This window comes from Sphaeramia orbicularis, chromosome 17 (assembly GCF_902148855.1).
Source record: "Sphaeramia orbicularis chromosome 17, fSphaOr1.1, whole genome shotgun sequence".
Taxonomy (NCBI): Eukaryota; Metazoa; Chordata; class Actinopteri; order Kurtiformes; family Apogonidae; genus Sphaeramia; species Sphaeramia orbicularis.
The window spans coordinates 2522538-2544084 of record NC_043973.1 but is presented as its reverse complement, the minus strand read 5'-3'; the positions used below and the strand labels follow the sequence as shown (position 1 = coordinate 2544084).

Sequence of the window (21547 nt, the reverse complement as noted above, 5' to 3'; positions counted from 1 at the left end):
TATTCTAATAAGGTTTTTCCAGGACAACCACAGATTCTTCCAGGATTATCTCTGGACCTGCTGCGGTGGTCCGGCCTCTTCCCTGCCCTCATCATCACCACTCACTTATCCTCAACCGCCTCCATGTGTCTCCCCCTACTCCCCCCTTCTCCCCCTCTCCCCCAGTCTCTATCTCTATCGCTCTCTCTTCTTTCTCCTTCTCTACCCTCTCTCTTTAACCCAACTGGTCCAGGCAGACGGCCATCCTCCAGGAGTCTGGGTCTGCTCCAGGTTTCTGCTGTTAAAGGAAAGTTTTTCCTCGCCACTGTCACCAGTCACAAGTGTTTGCTCCTGGAGGATTCTGTTGGGTTTCAGTAAATTGGCTAAGAGTCTGGTTTTGACCAACTCTATATATAAAATGTCAAGAGATAACTTTTTTTGTGATCTGGCGCTATATAAATAAAATTTGATTGATTGAGTGATTTAATTGGTTTTCCCCTGTAAGTCGCTTTGGAAAAAAGCGTCTGCCAAATGCGTAAACATAAACATAAACATAAATAAAATTTACTTACTTACTTACTTTTTGCTTAATTCAATTCAAGACTGTGGAATTTTTGTACTTTGCAAAAACATCCCATGGGCCACAAGTTTGAGACCCCTGTGGTAGAGGTTTGTATTATTTGAACTAACAGTTGCAGTAGTAGTATATCTACTGTTAGTACTTATATTTGGAGTGGTACTATTAACAGTTATGGGTATTTGTACTAGTTATTGGTAGTTATACAAACACAGCAGTTTTAGGTTTTGACCCTCTTTAACCCTTTAACTGCTCATGCCAGTGGTCCAATCGCCAGAGTCGGGGTCTACTCCAGGTTTTTACCTGTTAAAGGTAAGGCAGATTTATTTGTATAGCACAATTCATACACAGAGCAATTCATGGTGCTTTACAAAAACGAAAAAGAGACAAGTTAAAAACACATAATTACAATTAAAACATAATCAATAAAACATAATTAGAGCTGCAACCAATTAATCGACTCAAAGTGATCCAAAAAAAATCATTCAACCACAATTCTCCTGAATCAAAGCTTTGTTTCCTTCATTTCTCTGCTGTTAAACATTGGTTCCACTGTTGTGTTTCACACGGACGCTTATTGTGACGCACAAAGAAGCTTCAATTCAGGAAAACTGCAATAAAATATCTCCCTTCCATCAATTCGAGTCGATTAATCGAATCGTGAATTTTTGCATTCGCTTCAAGCACCTCGATTAATTGGTTGCAGCTCTAAACATAACTAATAATCAATTAAAATAAAGTAAAACAGAAGAGTGCAGATAGAACCCTTCCAGCTGTTCTATGCACAGTTGAACAGATCGTTTAGAGGTAGTTTTTCCTTCCACTGTCGCCTAGTGTTTACTCCTGGAGGACTCTGTTGGGTTTCTGTAAACTGGTTTAAGAGTCTGGTTTAGACCAGCTCTACATGTAAAGTGTCAGGAGATAACTTTTGTTATGATGTGGTGCTATATAAATAAAATTTGATTGATTGATTGATATTATTGACCCTTTGAAAATCATGCAAAGTTCTTTGAAATCGAACCTTCGTCTCAAACATCAGACCTTCAAGAAAAGAAACAAGACACAAAGACGAGAAGAATGTTGGAAGCTTTGTTATTCAATCACCAAAACATTTCAGTCTGTTTTCATCAAGGCAGGTTTGTACACAAATATATACAAAGGTAAGACATGAAACTGTTTTCTCATAAATATCAAAATTGATCCTGTTTCCTGTAAAACAGCGGTGAAATGTCTGTTGCATAGAAAGTAGAAAGGGTTCGTCTTCAAGTGCATTTTGTTGAAGTGATCAGACTGAGACGCAGAATGGAATAAGAGCATCATGACGGAGCCGAGGCAACAAATACGACTAAAGATTCAGTACACACACACACACACACACACACACACTCTTCACTGACGACACTCATTTACAGACACTGACAGACTTTAATCCTGTCTTTACTTCCACATCGTCTTCCAACCAGAATCACAGGTGATGACAGGAAGTCCCTCAACGAACCTATTTCACATATAACATGAAGTCACAAGGCCATTAATTCTGTCGAGTATCAGCAGCGAGCGCATGTAGGAGTGTTTCAGATTCGACCATAAGCTCGGCTCTGATCTGAGAAAAATAGACATGACGATTCAAACGCAATTTAACTGGAAGATTTTAAAGGTTGAACTCACACCAAACAGCATCTGCGTGCTGTTGTAGATTATTTCAAAGCCTCATTACCAGAAGACGTTTCACAAAAATACAGGGTCAGAAAGTGTAACGATGCCCCTGAAAAATAAGGAGACTTTTGGGAATAAGATGAACCCTCCGGTATCCCATCCACCAAGGCCCTTACTAAGCACCAAGTGTGTCTTTTTGGCACACTTGTGGAATAATGTCCAAAAAAATTTCATACAGTTTGTTTTTAATTATTTCACACTTTTTTCTACTTCATCAACTTGAGCCATAAATTAAAATACCAAATACTCAATAATTATCACATTTTTTAACCCTTTAAATGCCGTGTTTGTAATGTAAACAAACCATTTTTTTGGATGCAAAAACAAATTTTTTTTTTTTTTTTTCAATATACTACATAAAAAGTGGATCACATATTATTTGATTTTTGCAGCCTGGCATATGTCAATGATTAACTCCAACACTGATTAATTTGCATTATTATTTTTGGCGCTATGTCAAATGTTCAAAAATACTAGCATCTGTCACCAAGTGCGCCAAAAAGGCACACCTATAAATCAAACTATTAAACATTATATATTGATTTACTTTTCTGCTCTAATTTGATTTTATTTTTGTAAATCAAGGTCAGCCCTAATCCTACAGATCAAATGGAAGAAATAGTGCGTTTTTGGCACACTTTGGAGACAGATGCTAGTCTTGTAATTTTCTTTTGTTTACAATGTGCAAATTTTAGTTGGTGGCCAGAATTGTAAAGATCATGCAAAAATGAACAACTTTTGAATTCTAACCTTATTGAAATTGTGAAAAATAATATGAAGTTTTTTAAAACAAAGTGCAAAGTGTGCATAAAAGGCGCACCCGGATACCGGAGGGTTAAAGCTGCGGTTGGTAGAAATCTGATAAATATCTGTCGTACAGCAGACGAGATGAGCCTGATAAGAGTCGAAAAAAAAAACCACATCCATCACACTTTTTTACTCCTTAGTCTGTATGTAAATATGGGCACAGAGCACATGGATCTCCCCCTAGTGGTCAGCTGCAGTATAGCTCATAAATCCTGCCCCTTCATCATATTTTAAGGCAGGGGTGTCAAACTCATTTTCTTTCGGGGGCCACATTCAGCCCAATTTAATCTGAAGTGGACCGGACCAGGAAAATAATAACAGAATAACTGATAAATAATGACAACTCCAAATTGTTTTAGGGCAAAAAATAACATTCAATTATACCAATATTTACACTTAAGAACTATCCAAACAAAAAGGATGTGAATAACCTGAAAAAAATGGGATTTGTTAAGAAATATAAGTACAATTTTATCAATATTATGCCTCAACTTATCATTTGTACAAATGCATTACAGATCAGATTTACAAAGGTACAAAACATTTAGTAACAGGCAGAATATTGTTAAAATTGCACTTAATTTTCTTCAGACATTTCAGGTTGTTCATATTTGTTCAAGTTATTCAAATTTCAAAGGATAGTTTGTTAATGTAAATATTTTCAGAATTTAATGTTTTTTGCACCAAATCAAAGAGAAAAATTGGTGTTGTCATTATTTATAGGTTATTATGATATTATTTTTAAGTTCCATGCCCTAACTTGCACTTTGTAAATTCATCCCGCGGGCCGGATTGGAACCTTTGGCGGGCTGGTTTTGGCCCCCGGGCCGCATGTTTGACACCTGTGTTTTATGGGATTCACGCCAAACTAAGCACCCTGCCGACACAACTGGTCATTTTTTCTTCCCACATGATGAATCATTTTTTGGGCTGTTCTCTTTTTTTTTTATAATGGATCATTTTTTGGGCTGTTCTCTTTTTTTTTTCTTATAATGGATCATTTTTTGGGCTGTTCTCTTTTTTTTTCTTATAATGGATCATTTTTTGGGCTGTTCTCTTTTTTTCTTATATTGGATCATTTTTTGGGCTGTTCTCTTTTTTTTCTTATAATGGATCATTTTTTGAGCTGTTCTCTTTTTTTTTTATAATGGATCATTTTTTGGGCTGTTCTCTTTTTTTTTCTTATAATGGATCATTTTTTGGGCTGTTCTCTTTTTTTTTCTTATAATGGATCATTTTTTGGGCTGTTCTCTTTTCTTCTTATAATGGATCATTTTTTGGGCTGTTCTCTTTTTTTTTCTTATAATGGATCATTTTTTGGGCTGTTCTCTTTTCTTCTTATAATGGATCATTTTTTGGGCTGTTGCACCTCTGGACCACCGTACATTTGCCACTAAAGAACACGTTACTTTAAAGGCTTTATCACAAACTATGACTTTCTTGACATGTAAAATCATAACTCAAACAGATGTGTAGGTAATCGCACATATCAAAAAAGGAACCAAAAATTACTTCTTTCATCATTCTTTCAGATTTTTTCCTGAAGTAGGGGTACCGTAGAAGGAGGGACCTTTCTTCTCAGGTGACTGACAGCTGTAACGGCCAATCGCTTTCAATAATCTGTGGAGTTATTTCAGCAAAGTGGCTGCTCTTGTGACCGCAGGATTTTAACTAAATTTTTATATTGCGTTTTACAGTCTATGTGCGTCTGGTAATTGGTCAAAATCCTTGAGGGTGGGGGGTACATTTATCTAAAGCAGGGGTCTCAAACATGCAGCCTGGGGGCCAAAGGTTCCAATCCGACCCATGAGACGAATTTGCAAAGTGCAAAAATTCCACAGTCCAGGCTGTGGAACTCATTTTAGTTCAGGTTCCACATACAGACCAATCTGATCTACAGTCAAATAATAACAGCAGAAGAACTGACAAAAAATAATGACTCCAGATTTTCTTCTCAGTTTGATGTGGAAAAAAAAAAATTACATTATGCCTATAAATAATGACAGCTTCAAAGTTTTATCTTTGTTTTAGTCCAAAAATAACATTAAATTATGAAAATATTTGCATTTACAAACTATCCTGTAACAATAAAATGTGAATAACCTGAACAAATATGAACAACCTGATAATGTCTAAAGAAAATTAAGCACAATTTTAACAATTTTCTGCCTGTTCCTCAGTGTTTAGTGTCTTTGTAGAGCTGATCCACAATGCACATGTAGAAATGACAAGCTGAGGCGCAATATTGTTAAAATTGCACTTATTTTTCTTAAGAAATTTCTGTTTTTTTCAGGTTATTCACATCTTTTTTACTTGGATAGTTTCTAAAATTAAGTATTTTCATAATGCACTGAAACAAAAACAAAAATTTGTAGTAGTCATTATTTATCGGTTATTCTGTTATTATTTTACTGGTCCAGCCCAGTTGAGATCAAATCGGGCTGAATGTGGAACCTGAAAGAAAATGAGTTTGAGAGCTCTGATTTAAAGCCTCAAAGCAGACCAAGAGGAGGTGCAGGAGTGTTGATGGAGGGCTGAAAAATGTGATGTCAAATTTTTAATGACCTTGCTGACACTGAGGCTCATGTGGCGTTTACAGTCTTTGTGTGAAATGGGACCGTTCCAAAATCTGTGCTGCGTTCAAGAGAACTCAAAACATCAAGTTGGCTTAAACAGCAAATACTTTAACAGTGAAAATAAAAAACAATGTTTATCAGTGTTGATGTTTGGCTACTGTTTGCGGTATGATGCGTTCACTGCACTAGAGGCTGACTGCTGAACTCACCAGCAGCAGCTAAAGGAGTTGTGTGTGTGTGTGTGTGTGTGTGATACAGGTCAGCGCTAAAACACAGTCTGGCATGACTTTGAGGCACACAGTATTTAGAAATCAGCTCTTTTTTTCCCCCGTCTCAATGATCACAACAATATGGGGCTTTTTTTGTTTTTAATTAGTACAAGATAATTAAACACAGAACAAATGGGAAGTATCAAAACTTTTTCAGATTTTTAAACACTCACATATACACAACACAAAGGCTGAGCAGCTCTCACCATCAACAAGACGCCTAGTTTAAGAAACCTTTAAGGAAAATAAATCTACATCACGTCACAATATTAAATATTAACAACCTTTTCAACAAAAATAATCTCTATGTCGAAGATTTTGTGTGTGTGTTTTTGTGTGTGCGTGTGTGTGTGTGTGTGTGTGTGTGTGAGCTGAAGACTTGTTCGGTCACACCTGGGTGAAAAAAATACCTTTGAAAAATAGTTACTTACATCTAGGTCAGGCGTGTCTTGATTTAGGAATTAACATGTGATACATTCAGCTGAAACAGAGACATCTAGTGCTGTGCTTTCGGTGGTTCAGTCCGGAGCGTTCCCGTCGTTTCCTGGAGTTCCATGTGCTGCTCGTCGTCGTCCAGGCTGCCGGAACAGTCCATGTCCTCTCCGCCGTCTCTGTCGCTGCTGGGAACCATCGGAGACCAGCTCTGCCCAAACACATCCTCCTCATGGCTGTTCGTGTCCTTCTTCCCTTCTGCCTCCACGTCCTCGCCGATGTCGTCGTCTTCCTCCTCCTCTTCCTCCTCTCCCCCTCCTCTCTGCCTGCAGTAAGGCGGGATCTCAACCACAACGTATTTCTTGGCCCATCCGCTCAGTACGGCCCTCTGTCGTATCTCATTTCCCAGCGGTCCCGCCTCAGATCTGGAGTTTGTAGCTGAAAGGGGAAAGAAAAAACAGTTGGTAAAAAAAAAGAAGGAAAAAAGGATAGGAAATAATCTAGTAGAGCTGAAATGATTAAACGATTAAGTGACTCTAATAAACAAAAAAAATATTCCATTACAATTTTCCTGAATCAAAGCTTTGTTTCCTTAATTTCTCTGCCACTAAACATTGGTTCCATCGTTGTGTTTCACACGGACGCTTATTGTGACGCACATGACGCCAGGATCAACACAAACAACATGGAGCGAAAGGTAGAAAATGTCTATATGTCGACTTTTCTACATTAAAGCCATGACTTCCTCCTTTAACCCTTCCATGCATGAATTCTGAAAAAAAAAAAAAAATCTAGATTTTTTTTAGATTGATGTTAACACTCAAAATTAGGCTCAAGTTGAAATGCATTATGATTTTTTCTTTTTTTAAATATGGTTTTATTATAAGAGGATATTTAACCTCCTGAGACCCAGGAAAGTATAAGTTTCGGCTTTTTTTAATTAAACAATTGCCTATATTGGAAACATCATGATGCAACAGTTTTTATAGATGCATTTTTATACATTTTATTACATTTAACTTTATGAGATCACAGAGTAGTCAAAATTCTAAAACTAAGGCTATGTTCAGACAGCAGGTCTTAATGCACAATTAGGATTTTTTGGTGAAATCAGATTTTTTTTTGTGTGCTTGTTCATATTATACATTAAATGCGACTTCTGCCAGTTTTGAGTCTGAACTGACTGCGACCCTTAAGTGACCTGCATGCACAAAAGAGGTCCTGACGTAATACGTGACCATGCAGACACGCACTGTGTTTAAGGAAGAAAATATGGAGGGATATTTGTTGCATTTCAATGACGTAAAGGTTGGATAAATGTGACCTGGCCGTTCAGAATGAAGTCGTATTGCAAAACATCAGATACATATCGGATATAGGACCATATATGAAAGTGGCCTGGGTTGGATTTGAAAAAACTGGTTTTGTCCTGTTCAAACTGTCTTTAATAGATCGGATACAGGTCACATACGGGTAAAAAATTAGATTTGGGCCAAATTTGCCGACAATCTGAACGCAGCCTTAGATTATACTTTTTTTCATTGTATTGCTTAGGGTCTATAGACACTGCCCTCAGGTTTGGAGAGTATTGCCTTTATAACCCTTTGGAAAGTGAGTTTAAACTATGTGTCCACAAATGTGGACGTCATGCATGAAAGGGTTAAACTCTGAAGCTTTAACACAAACATTATAAATGTGAGTGTGTATTTGTTCCATGTTCAGTTGGTCTAAGTTATTCAGTTGGATCCAAATGTGTTTCAGACTGACCTGACAGATTGTTTATAGATGTCACTGGACTGGTTTGTAGTTGTTTATATCTATAGATATTTTTATACATACTTTTATACTGTTGTTGTTATTTCTATATAGATTTTTTTTTTATGTATCCTTTTCCTTTTATACTCTTTGTGGTTGTCATTTCAGCTGGTAGACTGAAAAGTTGCTAAATCTAGCATCAAAAGTGTTACATTGGCATCAATGCTAAAAAGTCAGATGAGTTTGATCAGTCCTAAAATGTCAGGTTGAAGTTTGTCCTGTGAAAACTGAAGGGCTTTCATGTCTTTCTGTGCGTTCTTAGAGGATGTCACCTGTTGGAGCCGGCTGGTTGGAGTCACAGGTCACAGAACCGTTGTTGTTGGAGGCGGCGGCGGTGGCGAGATGGAAGGCCTCGGACCGGGGCAGCTGGGGGGACACGGGGACCGAGTGACACTGTCGTCCTGGCAACTGCTGCCAGTAGTAGGACGCCTCCTGCTGCGCTCCTCCGGGTCCGTTAATCAGCGGCTGCTTGCAGAACACGCTGCCTGGAGGAGAGTGCAGGTCGAACACCAGCGAGAACACCGACTTACTGGGCACGTCGAAGAACTTGATCTTGCCCCCACACAGGTCCTCCCGAGCCGTGAACGGGTTGATCTTGCGGACTTTGGAGGCTCTTTGGAAGCTGGGAGGGTTGTAGTAAGGGTCCTGGACATTGACCTTTCTTCCTGGTTTACAGGAGAAGATATCTGATTGGCTGCGGCTGAGCCAGATGTTCCTTCTGGGACGTGGAGATTTGGGAGGGATTTTATCATCCTGGAAACCAAGTGGGTTTAACCTCTTGAAGCCCTGCCCTTTTTCACCTAGAACAAGGAGGAAAAGAACAGGTTTTTCATCTTGTATAACAGGGCTGCATGATTTTTTATTTTTGTAGAGCTGTTGGTAAAAGAACAGAGTGACCACTAGGTGTCGACACAGGCTGTATCATCTGCACAGGACTCAGCCGACACCTCCGTGAATCCCTGCTCTCCGAACAGAACTCCACAGTCTTTCAGAATTTAAGTCTCACAAACTTTAAAAAATCTGAGGATGATGGAAAGAGTAAGGAAGGAAAGTCAGTTCAAGGAAGAGTTTACTCAATTTCCAACTGTCCCTGTTCACAAAAAAAAAAAAAAATCTGTCTTTTACCAGTAGAAATTCATAAAAACAAACATGGTTATCAAGAAAACCTCTCATCTGCTCCTACTCTGAAATCCTACTGAATATGTGATGAGTAATCTGATTTATGCCAGGAAATATTTACAGTTATTACTTGTATTAATAGTTACTGTCATATCTGATGCTGTTCTGATCCATTATTCACCTCATAACCGTAGCTGTTTTGCATTACCTATACACATAATATTACATATTCTATTATAGATTATTCTTTATTCCACCTATTTAGTCTTATTCTATTTTTACCTCTATAAAAAAAATTGGATGGCTTTTTTCTTAATTACGAAGTAAGAGAGAAATGATATCTCAATTCTCTGCATGTCCTGTGCATCTAGCAAATTGACAAAATAAGTCATTGAATCTGAATCTTTGAACAAGGACCAACATGTCTACTCGTCACAGCACTAAAACGTCTAAAACATGTAAAGCTGCTAACATGTTTGTTATGAAATCCAAATATTCCACTTTTTTTTTTTTTTCTTTGGGGGGGGGGGGGGTGTCTTGTTTTCAGGAAATGCTGATGTTATAAGGTAAACAAAGATGGACGGAGGTTGTTTAAAGGAACAGAATGACGTCATGAGAACTGAGGAGGACCAGACATTTGGACAAATCCTCTTCCATCTCAGATATTTATGCGTCAGCGGGCTCAGATTGTGTTTTATAAAAGCTGTTAACTTCATCTAAATTTATGACACCACAACACCAGATGGAAAAAGCCACATTTATCACTAGTACAAACATGACCTCATGCGTTTTTCTCTCTTTCTGTCTCTGTATTCACACATTGGAGTCGTTGGTTTCATCTAAACTAAAACCCTGGGCGTCTGATCTCTGTGATGGGCAGACATGCAGGCGGCTCCACGTCGGACTGAATTAGAAGTGAAACCTGGGCCTGTGTGGATCAGGTATCTCAGAACAGGAATGTTGATCTCAGACAGGTTTTCCTCCCAGGTCATGATAAAGTTTGTGTTATGACTAAGTGGGGACTCTGGGTCAATGCTAGAGCAGTTTGAGGCTGATGTGAACACTGGGCACAATCAGGTTATTATGTCCTCAAAATCAGCTTTTGGGGATATAATGGTTTTACCCTGAACGCTGCCGCTGAGGGATCTCATGGTGTGAAGGTGATAACTAGGCCAGATTTGGTTGGATTTCTTCTGCTTGACAACCAACATAGTGGACCCCTAGTGGAAGAACCCTATCGATTTCAGCTCCTCTATGAGTATTATAAGTCATCCACATGGGGGCGCATTAGTTGAAAATCAGTTTTTTGGACATACAGTCTACTCTCGTTATACCGCCAACTTCCGTTCACGGCCAAATTGGCGGTATAGCGAAAATGGCGTTACAACGGGTTGCGTCCATAATGTGCATGTCTTTACTATATGATGTCTATGCTGCCTCCGTTAACCCGTTCTAATTGCGTTTTTCTAAATAAATCTTGATTCTGTTATGTTGTAAGGGATCATTTAAAGTGGGGAAACATTTTAAGCATTATTATACCGTGTCGGGAAATGACACCCCATCATCTTGAGGCTTTGGCTTAATCCCACGTCCTCTTCCCGACATCCTTACCTACTGAGTGTTCTGCCATAAATGAACGGTGGCCGTTCCGTAGACCTACTCGTAGCTTGTCGCGATCAGTGTCTGGCGCGTTTGTTTCAGTGCATTGTTAAAATTTATGTGTACTCGATGGCAATCACGCTGGCGGTATAACGGTCGGGAAATCAATGGTATAAGTGTTGTTTGTGCATGGAACTGGGCTGGCGGATGGCGATAGGCGGAAATGGCGGTATAACGGCGGGCGGTTTAACGAGAGTAGACTGTATATCAAGCAATAATAGGCCAACTGAGATCAAATTTGGTTAAGTCATTTATCATCATTTATTATAATATTGCCCTCTGTATTTTGCATTTTTTCAGTGGAAATCATGTATTTTCCTATATTGAATTTGTTGATCGTGTAGATTTTCATAAAAAGCTCAAATTAAAGTTGAGGGGTATTATATCAGAAACAGAGAAAACTGAAGACGAAGTCAATTTTACGGCAAAGTCATCATTAACTGAACATACACCCAGTGTTTCCATCCACTGTCATTGATCCAACTCCTTGGGTTTTACTGGTGAATCAATGTTGTAGAAGATGGCGGTATTTCCACGTTCACTATGAAGCCTCTGAACGTTCAAATGGGTCATATCTGATGACCATGAAAAGATGAAAAACTGTATTTTACACCAATTATTTACATGGATCGATAGGGTTAGAGGATCAACAGGTATTAAACAGTTACATCGGTAGATGTGCTTTTGGTCAGCTGTGGATGTTAGGTCTTTATGGATTAATTTAATTTCAACAACTACTTACAGTACAAATACATGTTGCAAACTCTTCTTAGGGTCTCTTAAACATTTACTACATATTATACATGTATCCAGTGAAAAACAACTCTTGAGGCTGTGAATACACATAAGGTGACGAAATATAGCTCTGAGGGTCAGACTTCACAAACTCAGATGTAAAAAGGCATTTGCAACAGAGTTTTAGGATTTGTGAACGGTCTAATTCAGTTAATACAACGTTTTACATTATTATTTTTATATTTTACTTGATTGGTAGAGGGTTCTATTGTTGGTTACTAACAACTGCAGTACTAGTATATCCACTGTTAGTACTTGGAGTAGTAGTATTAACTGATAACAGCTATGGGTATTTGTACTTATGCTAGAAACAGCAGTAACAGTAGTTTTTAACAGTTACAGTTTAGTTTGTTGTGAATCCATGTAGGGCTGAAAGATATATCGTTATCATATCGATATCAAGATATGAACATTCAAAGCGTACGTTTACGTTCAGAGCCAGGAGATAACTCGGGGATCTTCGGAATTTTGTCTCGACATGCACTGTGGGAAACGGAGGCTCGCGCAACTGCCTGATAGCGGTAGCTGCTAAAGACACGAGGCGGAAATGCTGCTGCTGCAGGTGGCTGCGCAAGCCTCCCTTTCCCACAATGCACATAGCGACAAAATTCCAAAGATGCCCGAGTGATGTCCCAGGTCGGTTTGTAAACACACATTTTGTTTATGGTGGATGGCACTTTGAAGTTGTTCACTGTAACGCAAGAGATTCAGGTGAGTAATCACATAAAGACTTACAGGTTCGTGATACTTAGGCTATGACTGAGGTTTGACAGATTTGATGAAAAATTCGTCAAGAAAGTCTCCAGCACCTTTAATAATAACAAAAATGGCGACGACAGAGGAGGTTTTACTAATATGGATACTAATGTTGATTTTCAGAAGGGTAGTTGTCATAAATATGTTGGTAGTTTTTCATTAACTCACACAGTCGCTCTTTGAAAAGTTCTGCTATTTATGGGAGTTATTCTCTTCAAATCTCAACACTGCCTCCACGGTTCCCGGCGGTACTGCTCTGTATTTTCCGTCTGGGTACGCATCCACAAACTCCCGGAAAATGGACAGAATCACATACAGAATACAGAGGACGAACAGACCACGCCATCCATATCTGTCTTTAACGTAGTGCATAAATGAGCCCTTGGACCAACTCTAAAATGGGAAGTGTCATGAAATAACTTTTGTTATGATTTGGCGTTGCATAAATACAATTTGTTTTGATAAATTTTTTTTTCAAGAAAACCATAACCTGAACAGAGAAAAGTTTACAGGTTGTGTGTGATGTCAGTGTGATGAAATCAAGCCGTCACAGCTTGGATGTGGCGGTCCTGTCACTGTGAATGGGCCATGTGCAGCTTAGATGGACACTTCCCTTCTGCTGTTTTAAAGCCAACACCTGTGAATCTACAGGCAATATCTGACACTACCTTTAGTGATGGTCTTCTTTTCATTGTCTCCAGTGACTGAGTCGCGTTCACGTTCCATCTCCTCCACTTTAAGTCGGGCCAGGATCTCCTCCAGATGTTTCCCAATGTCTGAGAAGGATGGGCGGAGCTTTGGGTCCATCTGGAACAGGACAATCCATCTTATTAATGCAGTAATGTGGTTGGTTTTTCTTATTAAAGCTTTATTATTTTAACATAAACTATCGACTGACATTTTTATCAGGAAACACTATGAACGATTATAACAGGCTGAGTTTTCTTTGCTTTACTCATACTTCCCACATTTTAAGACACCAAATATCAAAACTTTTCCATCATTTTCAAAACTGTTCACAATCCTAAAGAACACAAACTGAAGCAGATTTTTACTGATCAGAGGTAAATTTCAGCCTCATTCTCTAATTGTTGGTTATTTTAACATTAATTACAATAATGAGAATAACCGGAGTCACAACTGTTATTCCAGAAACATCTTTAACAGAAAAACAAAGACGGACACTGGCTTTTTGGTTTTAAGTGTTAAGGAACTGCTAACATGCATCCAGCATTCATTTTATTTAACATATTCACTCCCCATTCTCATTTGTGTATAATTTTGTATATTATGTGTATATTATTGTTATATTGTTTAATTGATCTTGTTCTAATTCTCTGTACAGTGATCTTGAAAAGCAACCTTAAAGACCATGTATTATCATGTATAATTAAATTGTATTAATGCTCAAACATGCAATAGTGGATTTCACTTATTTACTGTTCTAGCTTTAAAGTACAAGTTTATGTTCATAATAAAAGCTGAACTCCTCAGTTTAAGCCTCAGTTTTATCTCGTCTTCATCTACATCTGACTGGGTCATTCCTTTTGTTTTGTAAATGTCATTACAGACATATTAAATTCCAAAACTTCTGACTTAGTCTTATGACCATTCCAGGGCTGTGAAAATCTATTTTTATATTTCCATGACTTTCCCAGGTTTTTCATGACACCGAAAACCCAGTTTACTGTACAAATCATATGTCTATATGACCTTTATAGACTATTTTCTGCAGTCTTTTGTCAGTTTTTCCAAAGGGCAGCAGTGTGAAAAAATGCCAATGGAAACATGATAAAAGATAAGAAAATAAGGACACAAACTGACTTTATAACAAATTTGGTCAGAGATTAGTTGTCCATGTAGCGTATACATCTATTCATCTTTTTCTTAAATGCTTATAGCACATATTTAAAAATATCACATGAAGCAATTTTCACTAAAAATAATTTAAAATTATAGACAAATATTAAAAAAAAAAGATTTCCTTAGAATAGGGATGTAACAATTACCGGTATAACGATAAACCGCGGTAAAATTGCCAACGGTTAGTATTACCGTTTAAATTACAATTATCATGATAACCGTGTTTGATTACCGCACTTTTAGGGGAAAAAATGCCTATGTAAAGATCTGCTTTTATGTCAAATATTTGAGTACAGTTTTAATTTATTACAATTTTAATTGTATATACCTAATATTTGGAACCAATATTCACTTTTAAAGTCTTTGAAAAGGTTTGTTAAGCGTCTTTGTATCATTTATGCAATAAAGTATATATTTTTTTCAAATTGGATTTTATATTTTTTTGGTGTGTTTTTTGTCCTTTTGTGTTGACATAGTAGGTTAAAGTGAAAAAATAATAAACAGATGATATAAATGAACTTGTGCTGAAAAAAAAGACACCAAACATGGGTATAGTAAACATTTGTTTATATAGTATATAAAGGCAAAATCAAAAGGACTGAAAAACAGACAAAATAGGCTCAGACCACTAAGGGTTAATATTTGAATGTTTCTACAACAGAAAGTACATTGTGCCAATTATTTTTTTGAGGGTTTTTTTTTTGTTGTTGTTGTTTTGGGTTTTTTTTTCAAAATACAACTTGGTTGAATTATTTCAGTGTGTGTATCGGTACTTTTTGAACATCTTGAGCACAATTTCAACAATACCACGATAATAATGATAACCGTGATAATTCTGGTCACAATAACTGTGATATGAAATTTTCATATCATTACATCCCGACCTTAGAATGTGGAAAATAGGATGTGGATTTTGATGCATTTAAAAAACACAGAAGAGGTGGAATACAGAGCCTTATAACTAGTTGTAAGAAAATATAATCATATTGAGGAGTGAGGGTAAAAAAACTACACTAAGGATAAAGGAGAAAAAGGAGGATGAGGACGGAGGGATCAGCAGGAGCTCCTAAACGTTAATGCCCTGATCTGCTCTGGACTGTTTGTTCTGCTCAGGATGTATGTTATCATTTCACCATGATCATTCTGATGTATTGTAAGCAAAAGGACACGGGAAAAATCTGATGAAAATAAAGTTCCAGGTTTGGTGTGAGTCACTAAATTCTCCACCTCATCTCATTAGAGACTCAATTTAGCAACAAATCTTTTGGTGAATATAATCAAAAGCTTCCAGGAAACTGATCCAGCTTTGAGAGAATAGAAGACCCCCCGTTTACTGAGCTAAATCTCATTATTCACATAATCAGATTGGCTATTTCTGAACAAATAATACAAGTTACTTAGAACATTAAGAATAAGCCATTCACCGACACAACTGAGGTGAGCATTTGGAAAATACAGCTCTGGAAAAATAAAGAGACCACTGCAATTTCCTGTGAAATCAGCATGTGTGCATGTATGACAGCCATTCCATTCCTGTGTCCATTGGAATTCCGACAGAAACACACCTTATTCTACTGAACAAACACCTGATCCACGTCTTATTTAAGAGGGAGAAGTATAAACACAACTACTGTGGCCATCACTATCCAAGTAATTGGAATCCAAAAATAACTACTGAAAACTACCGGACTTCTGCTCTGACAATGTTCCCAAACTCAGAGGACTGGTTTTCAGCTAGGTCAAGGGTCAGCAACCCTGGTCCTGGAGAGTCACTATCCTGCATGTTTTAGATGTATCCCTCTTCCAACACACCTGATTCAAATGATAAGCCTATCATCAAGCTCTGCAGAAGGCTGATAATGACCCACAGGTGTGCTGGAAGAAGGAAACATCTAAAACATGCAGGATAGTTGCTCTCTAGGACCAGGGTTGCTGACCCCTGAGCTAGGTCCATAAAGGTGTAGGTGACAGACCACCAGATGAAGACACTGTCATGGCCAGCCCAATCTCCAGACCTGAACCCACTTTGAAAACTTCTGGAGGAACATGGATGGTCACTAACCACTGAATATTGCTGAGCTTCTTGAATTTCTATGCCAGGAGCTGCACAAAGTCATCCAACAGCAGTAGTGGAGAGCCAAGACATATGAAAGCTGTCACTGAAAATCAGGGATATTCCACCAAATACTGATGTGTGAACTTTTCCCAAGTTACAACATTAGTATTGTGTTGTTCAGAAATGAATATGAACTTGTTTTCTTTGCATTATTTGAGGTCTGAAAATAGTGCATTTTTTTTGTTATTTTGACCATGTGTCGTGTTCTGCAAATACATGCTCTAAATCAGGGGTCTCAAACTCATTTTCTTTCAGGGGCCACATTCAGTCCGATTTGGTCTCAAGTGGGCCAAACCAGTAAAATAATAGCATAATAACCCATATATAATGACAACTCCAAAATTTTGTCTTTGTTTTAGTGCAAAAAAAACCCCATTAAATTATGAAAATACTTACTTTTATAAACTATCCAAACAAAAAAGATGTGAATAACCTGAAAAAAAAAGAAATTTCTTGAGAAAAATAAGTGCAATTTTAACAATATTCTGCCTCAACTTACCATTTCTACATGTGCATTATGGATCAGATCTACAAAGACACTAAATACTTAGTAACAGGCAGAAAGTTGTTAAAATTGTGCTTAATTTTCTTTAGACATTGTCAGGTTGTTCATATTTGTTCAGGTTATTCGCATTTTATTGTTACAGGATAGTTTGTAAATATTGTAAATATTTTTCATAATTTAATGTTATTTTTGGACAAAAACCAAGACAAAAATGAGAAGTTGTCATTATTTATAGGCATAATGTAATATTATTTTTTTCACATCAAACTGAGAAGAAAATATGGAGTCATTATTTTGTGTAGGTTATTCTGCTGTTATTATTTTACTGTAGATCATATTGGTCTGTATGTGGAACCTGAACTAAAATGAGTTCCACAGCTTTGACTGTGGAATTTTTACACTTTGCTAATTCATCCCACGGGCCGGATTGGAACCTTTGGCAGGCCACATTTAGCCCCCAGGACGCATGTTGGAGATCCTTGCTCTAAATAATACTTTTATTTGAAATTTGGGACAAATGTTGTCCCTAGCTTAGAGAATAAACCAAAAATGTTTATTTTACACAAACACATACCTATAAATGGTAAAATCAAAGAAAGTGCCAATTTTGCAGCGGTCTCTTATTTTTTTCCAGAGCTGTGTAGAAGTAGACTGAAAAAACAGGACCGACATGTACTCAGTGTATCAGGTGGACTACAGATACTGTTATACAAGTGCATCCTGTTCAGGTTTATGACAAACACAGTTGTTCTTTGTTACAGAAAAGTGTCTCCATCACAGACGGTGACAGACTCACATTGCAGCAGTTGAACGCCAGCTGGAGGAAGTCGGGCGGACAGTCTCCCACCATGTGCTGGAAGGTGTGGTAGTCCAGGCCAAAATTCTGTTTACAAAAACCAGATAGAAAAACACGATATCAGGAAATACAAACAGAGCTTTCTGAAATAGGCAGAGTTTCATAATATCAGACATGGTCTAAGTTTTGTGCCACAGCCAGCATCATGTCACACTAATCCTTCCAACATGACCCTGCTCACTGCCAACATCTCTCATATTTGAGGAAGTAATAACCGTCAACTTGGATCTAATTTTAAGCCTGGCGGAAATACTCTACAAAGAACCAGCAGGTAGATGGGGAGGGACTCTTACATTTTGGCTGTTGTTGAAAAATAACAGTACGTGAATAAGTGCAGGTTTTTCCCTACTATTAGGAGCAGCACACAAGTTATTTTGAGCCCCATCTAAAATAAATTCATGTAAAACCAAAGTGGAGAGCGTCAGAACTAATTGGATGACTTTTCTCAGATCTAAGGGCTGCATGTGGTCCTCAGTGACCTTCAACAGGTTTTGTTTTTAAGCTTTCTTTGTGCTTTGGATCAAAATGTGAATTACCCCTCAGCTAACATTTACTTAGGGGGTCAAATGAGAGGCCATTTTTGTCAAAAAAAAAAAAAAGTTGTAAGAAATGCATAGAACTGTGTTGAAATAATGCTAATACATTTGTGCACAGACTACTGATATTAGTTGACAGTGGAAGCTATATTTTCAGAAATATTGGATTTTGAATATGGTATAATAGGGTTAGGGTTAATATGGTATAATAACCCTAACACCTATAAAATTAATAGCACAGAAATACCATACCACAGAAATTAATAAATTCAGTATAGAACAGAATATAGCATATAATATAAAATAATAACACAGAATAGAAGAAAATAAATTAGAATAGAATTCTTAAAATAGCATTTAGGAAGAGCATAAATAACTGGTGGACGGACGTGACATTACCCATGATGCTCTGGTCAGTACCAGTACTTTATTAGCAATAAACTTATAGACTTACTATTGCTAATTATCCTCTTATTCATAAATGTTTGTATTGTGGATCTAAAACAATAACAGCTGACACAAAAACACAAAATGTGTCAGTGGACGGATGTGACATGGTTGTTGTGGATCCCATCAGACTGATGCTCTGCAGCCATGTCAGCGTTTACACTAATGATCCCTGTGCAAAAACTAGTATCATAATTATTTATTGTATAGTTTATCATCATACTAAAGAGTAAATAACAATATAGAATTGTTATTTCTTTATAAAAATGCTTACTATTAGAAAACTATTGATTTAAAAAGTGATGCGTGACATTCTTAATGTATGTATTGGTGTAGCATAAGCAGGATGGATCAGCACCATACTCCATATTGCAACCTGTAAAAATAAAACATGTGATATGTAGGAGAGAATCTGGTAAGAAAAACTGGGGAATCTAAAAGAATAGAAGATTTGTTTTTCAGGTAAATTCAGTTCAAATATGCCTTGGCCATTTGTGACATGAAAATATAGCATTAATTGTGATGAAATTGGACATTTTTGAGCTGAAAACATGGTTCATATGAGCATCAACACGTTGAACAGAACTGAAATCCTGTCCATTTGCAGAACTTGCATTTACCAACACAAAGTTCCTTTGTGGATTCACTTAGATTGATTTCTTATGCACAAAGACATAAATAATGAAAAAAGGTGAACGACACGCACATCCAAAATTAGAGGTGTGCAGGATCCCAAAAAAGTAGAACGTATTTTTTTCACCAAAGACATAAATAAGACATCTAAGCAAATTTTAGCCGCCCTCCATAATCGGGGGGTACTCCCTTCACTTTTTCTATGACCATTGTAGTCTACTACCACATCAAAATGAAGAGCTGCACTTGCCTCCACGTTTAGTGTTAAAGCACAAGATAAGTGAGGCTAACACACACTCAAGGTCAAGACAAGTGACAAAAGGAGACTCAATAGGCTACATTATCTACTATCCAACAAATTAGGAGTTTAGTTCATTGAAATACACTAATAATTACTAACAAAAGTAATACATTTACAAACAGCCTAAATCCTACTTCATGAAATAGGTTTATTTTGACATAAAATTTTAAGATTTTAATAGTTGTAACATATTTATAACTAAAGAACTTGAACCAGTTCAGACTTTCTGTAAGATTCTGAATGTTTTAGGTCCAGGCAACACCTTGGTAATATGGGGTTAGTGCCTCAGCTGGGATCCATGAAACGGGTGTCAATAATATTCACAACAGTTGGGGATAGTGGTGATGGGCAATAATAAGAAGTAGTTTATTTGGAAAGATAAGCTCAGAAATAGTTTTCTTCCCTTTGAAAAAAATGTAAATGAACTTAACGTTAACTAGTTTTCAACTGATAGTGAACTATGAACGTGAATTAATTTATTTTATTCTGTATGAACTGAATTGTGAACAAGTTCATGTGAAGTGTAAACTTGCAAAACACTGTCACTAATTGTATTTTATTTTTCACAATAAAATGAGAATGGAAATAAAGGGAATTTATCTCCTTGGAAAATTCTAATCAATTTTACCTCACAAAAATGTAATAAGCTTGGTTTAAATACAGACTTAACTTATCTTGCTAAGAAGTTAGCTAATGTTAATATGGACTGTACCAGCCTCAGTGGAACAATGGTAAGTAACTGAATGTATAAAAACGTCAGCTTAAATCCATAAACAAACAAAACACTTAAATAAGGGTGTAAAATAATACATTTTCAACAAGCTGGACGTCTGCTAGCTACTTACATTTACCAATCCACATCAGTATCATGACAGAAGAACCGAATTTACCATCGAGAATGAATGAACAAGTTGGTTCTCAGTTGCTTTTAGCACCATCTTGTTTAAGAATGCTACAGTCCACAATAGGGGTGTCTGAAATCTACACGAAGAATGGCAGTTGACTTGTATTATTATTACGATGATGATGATGAATATTTATTTATTTATTTATTTATTTATTTATTTATATTTTCCACCCTGGAATTAATACAGTATTTCTGATTTTGATTAGGTGATGGAAAAGTACATTTATAAAGGATACAACCTGCTATAGTTCAAATGTCAGTACTAAACTACTGCAGAAACAGTGTGGTGTGGTTCTGTGGAAGAGGACCTATACCATTTATAGATACTAACATATGTTTAACAGAGATACAGGGCTATATTCTCCCTCCATTTCAAACCAAAGGAAATATAACTAGACTTTGATCTCTACTATATTACCATTATTCCATTTCATCCTTAATCGCTGTAAATTTTATAGACTGGACCTTAAATAAAGGTGGAGTTGCAGCTAAATTGTGCAAAAAATATTCTTTTTTACAAAGTGCTGCTATAATACTTTAAAGTCTGTGTTCATTTGTATTAAGGACTGGTTAAATTCATTTTATCAATATGTTTTGATGACCTACAACGAGGGCCGTCCAACCACAGAATTTGCTGGGATTCATGGATATTTTTTTCATCCAGTTGACTTCACCTTCTAATTTTGAATACATAACATCCCACAACATCTAACCATTAGATATCTGCTATTTTCTTTTATGTACTGATACAAACGATAACTAACAACAACCGTTTTTGCATCTTCAAATACCAGTTAAATTTCAAACTCCACAACAGACCAGTAAATATGTCAAAAGCAAACTGGAAAAAAATAGCGTTCAGAGCAATCGATCTGTTTCATTG

At 36.9% G+C, this 21547-nt stretch overlaps 1 protein-coding gene across 1 annotated transcript in view; it reads right to left on the bottom strand.

Moving 5' to 3' along the window:
- Window positions 1-5981: 5981 nt before the first annotated feature.
- tesk2 (testis associated actin remodelling kinase 2) overlaps window positions 5982-21547 on the bottom strand; it is a 59900-nt gene continuing 44334 nt past the window's right edge. The window contains exons 10-13 of the mRNA XM_030159496.1: window positions 17781-17867; window positions 13169-13307; window positions 8444-8971; window positions 5982-6794 (exon numbers count right to left, since the gene is read on the bottom strand). Coding sequence (XP_030015356.1) covers window positions 6421-6794; window positions 8444-8971; window positions 13169-13307; window positions 17781-17867 — 1128 coding nt within the window. The 3' untranslated portion in view covers window positions 5982-6420. The remainder of the gene's footprint in view (window positions 6795-8443; window positions 8972-13168; window positions 13308-17780; window positions 17868-21547) is intronic.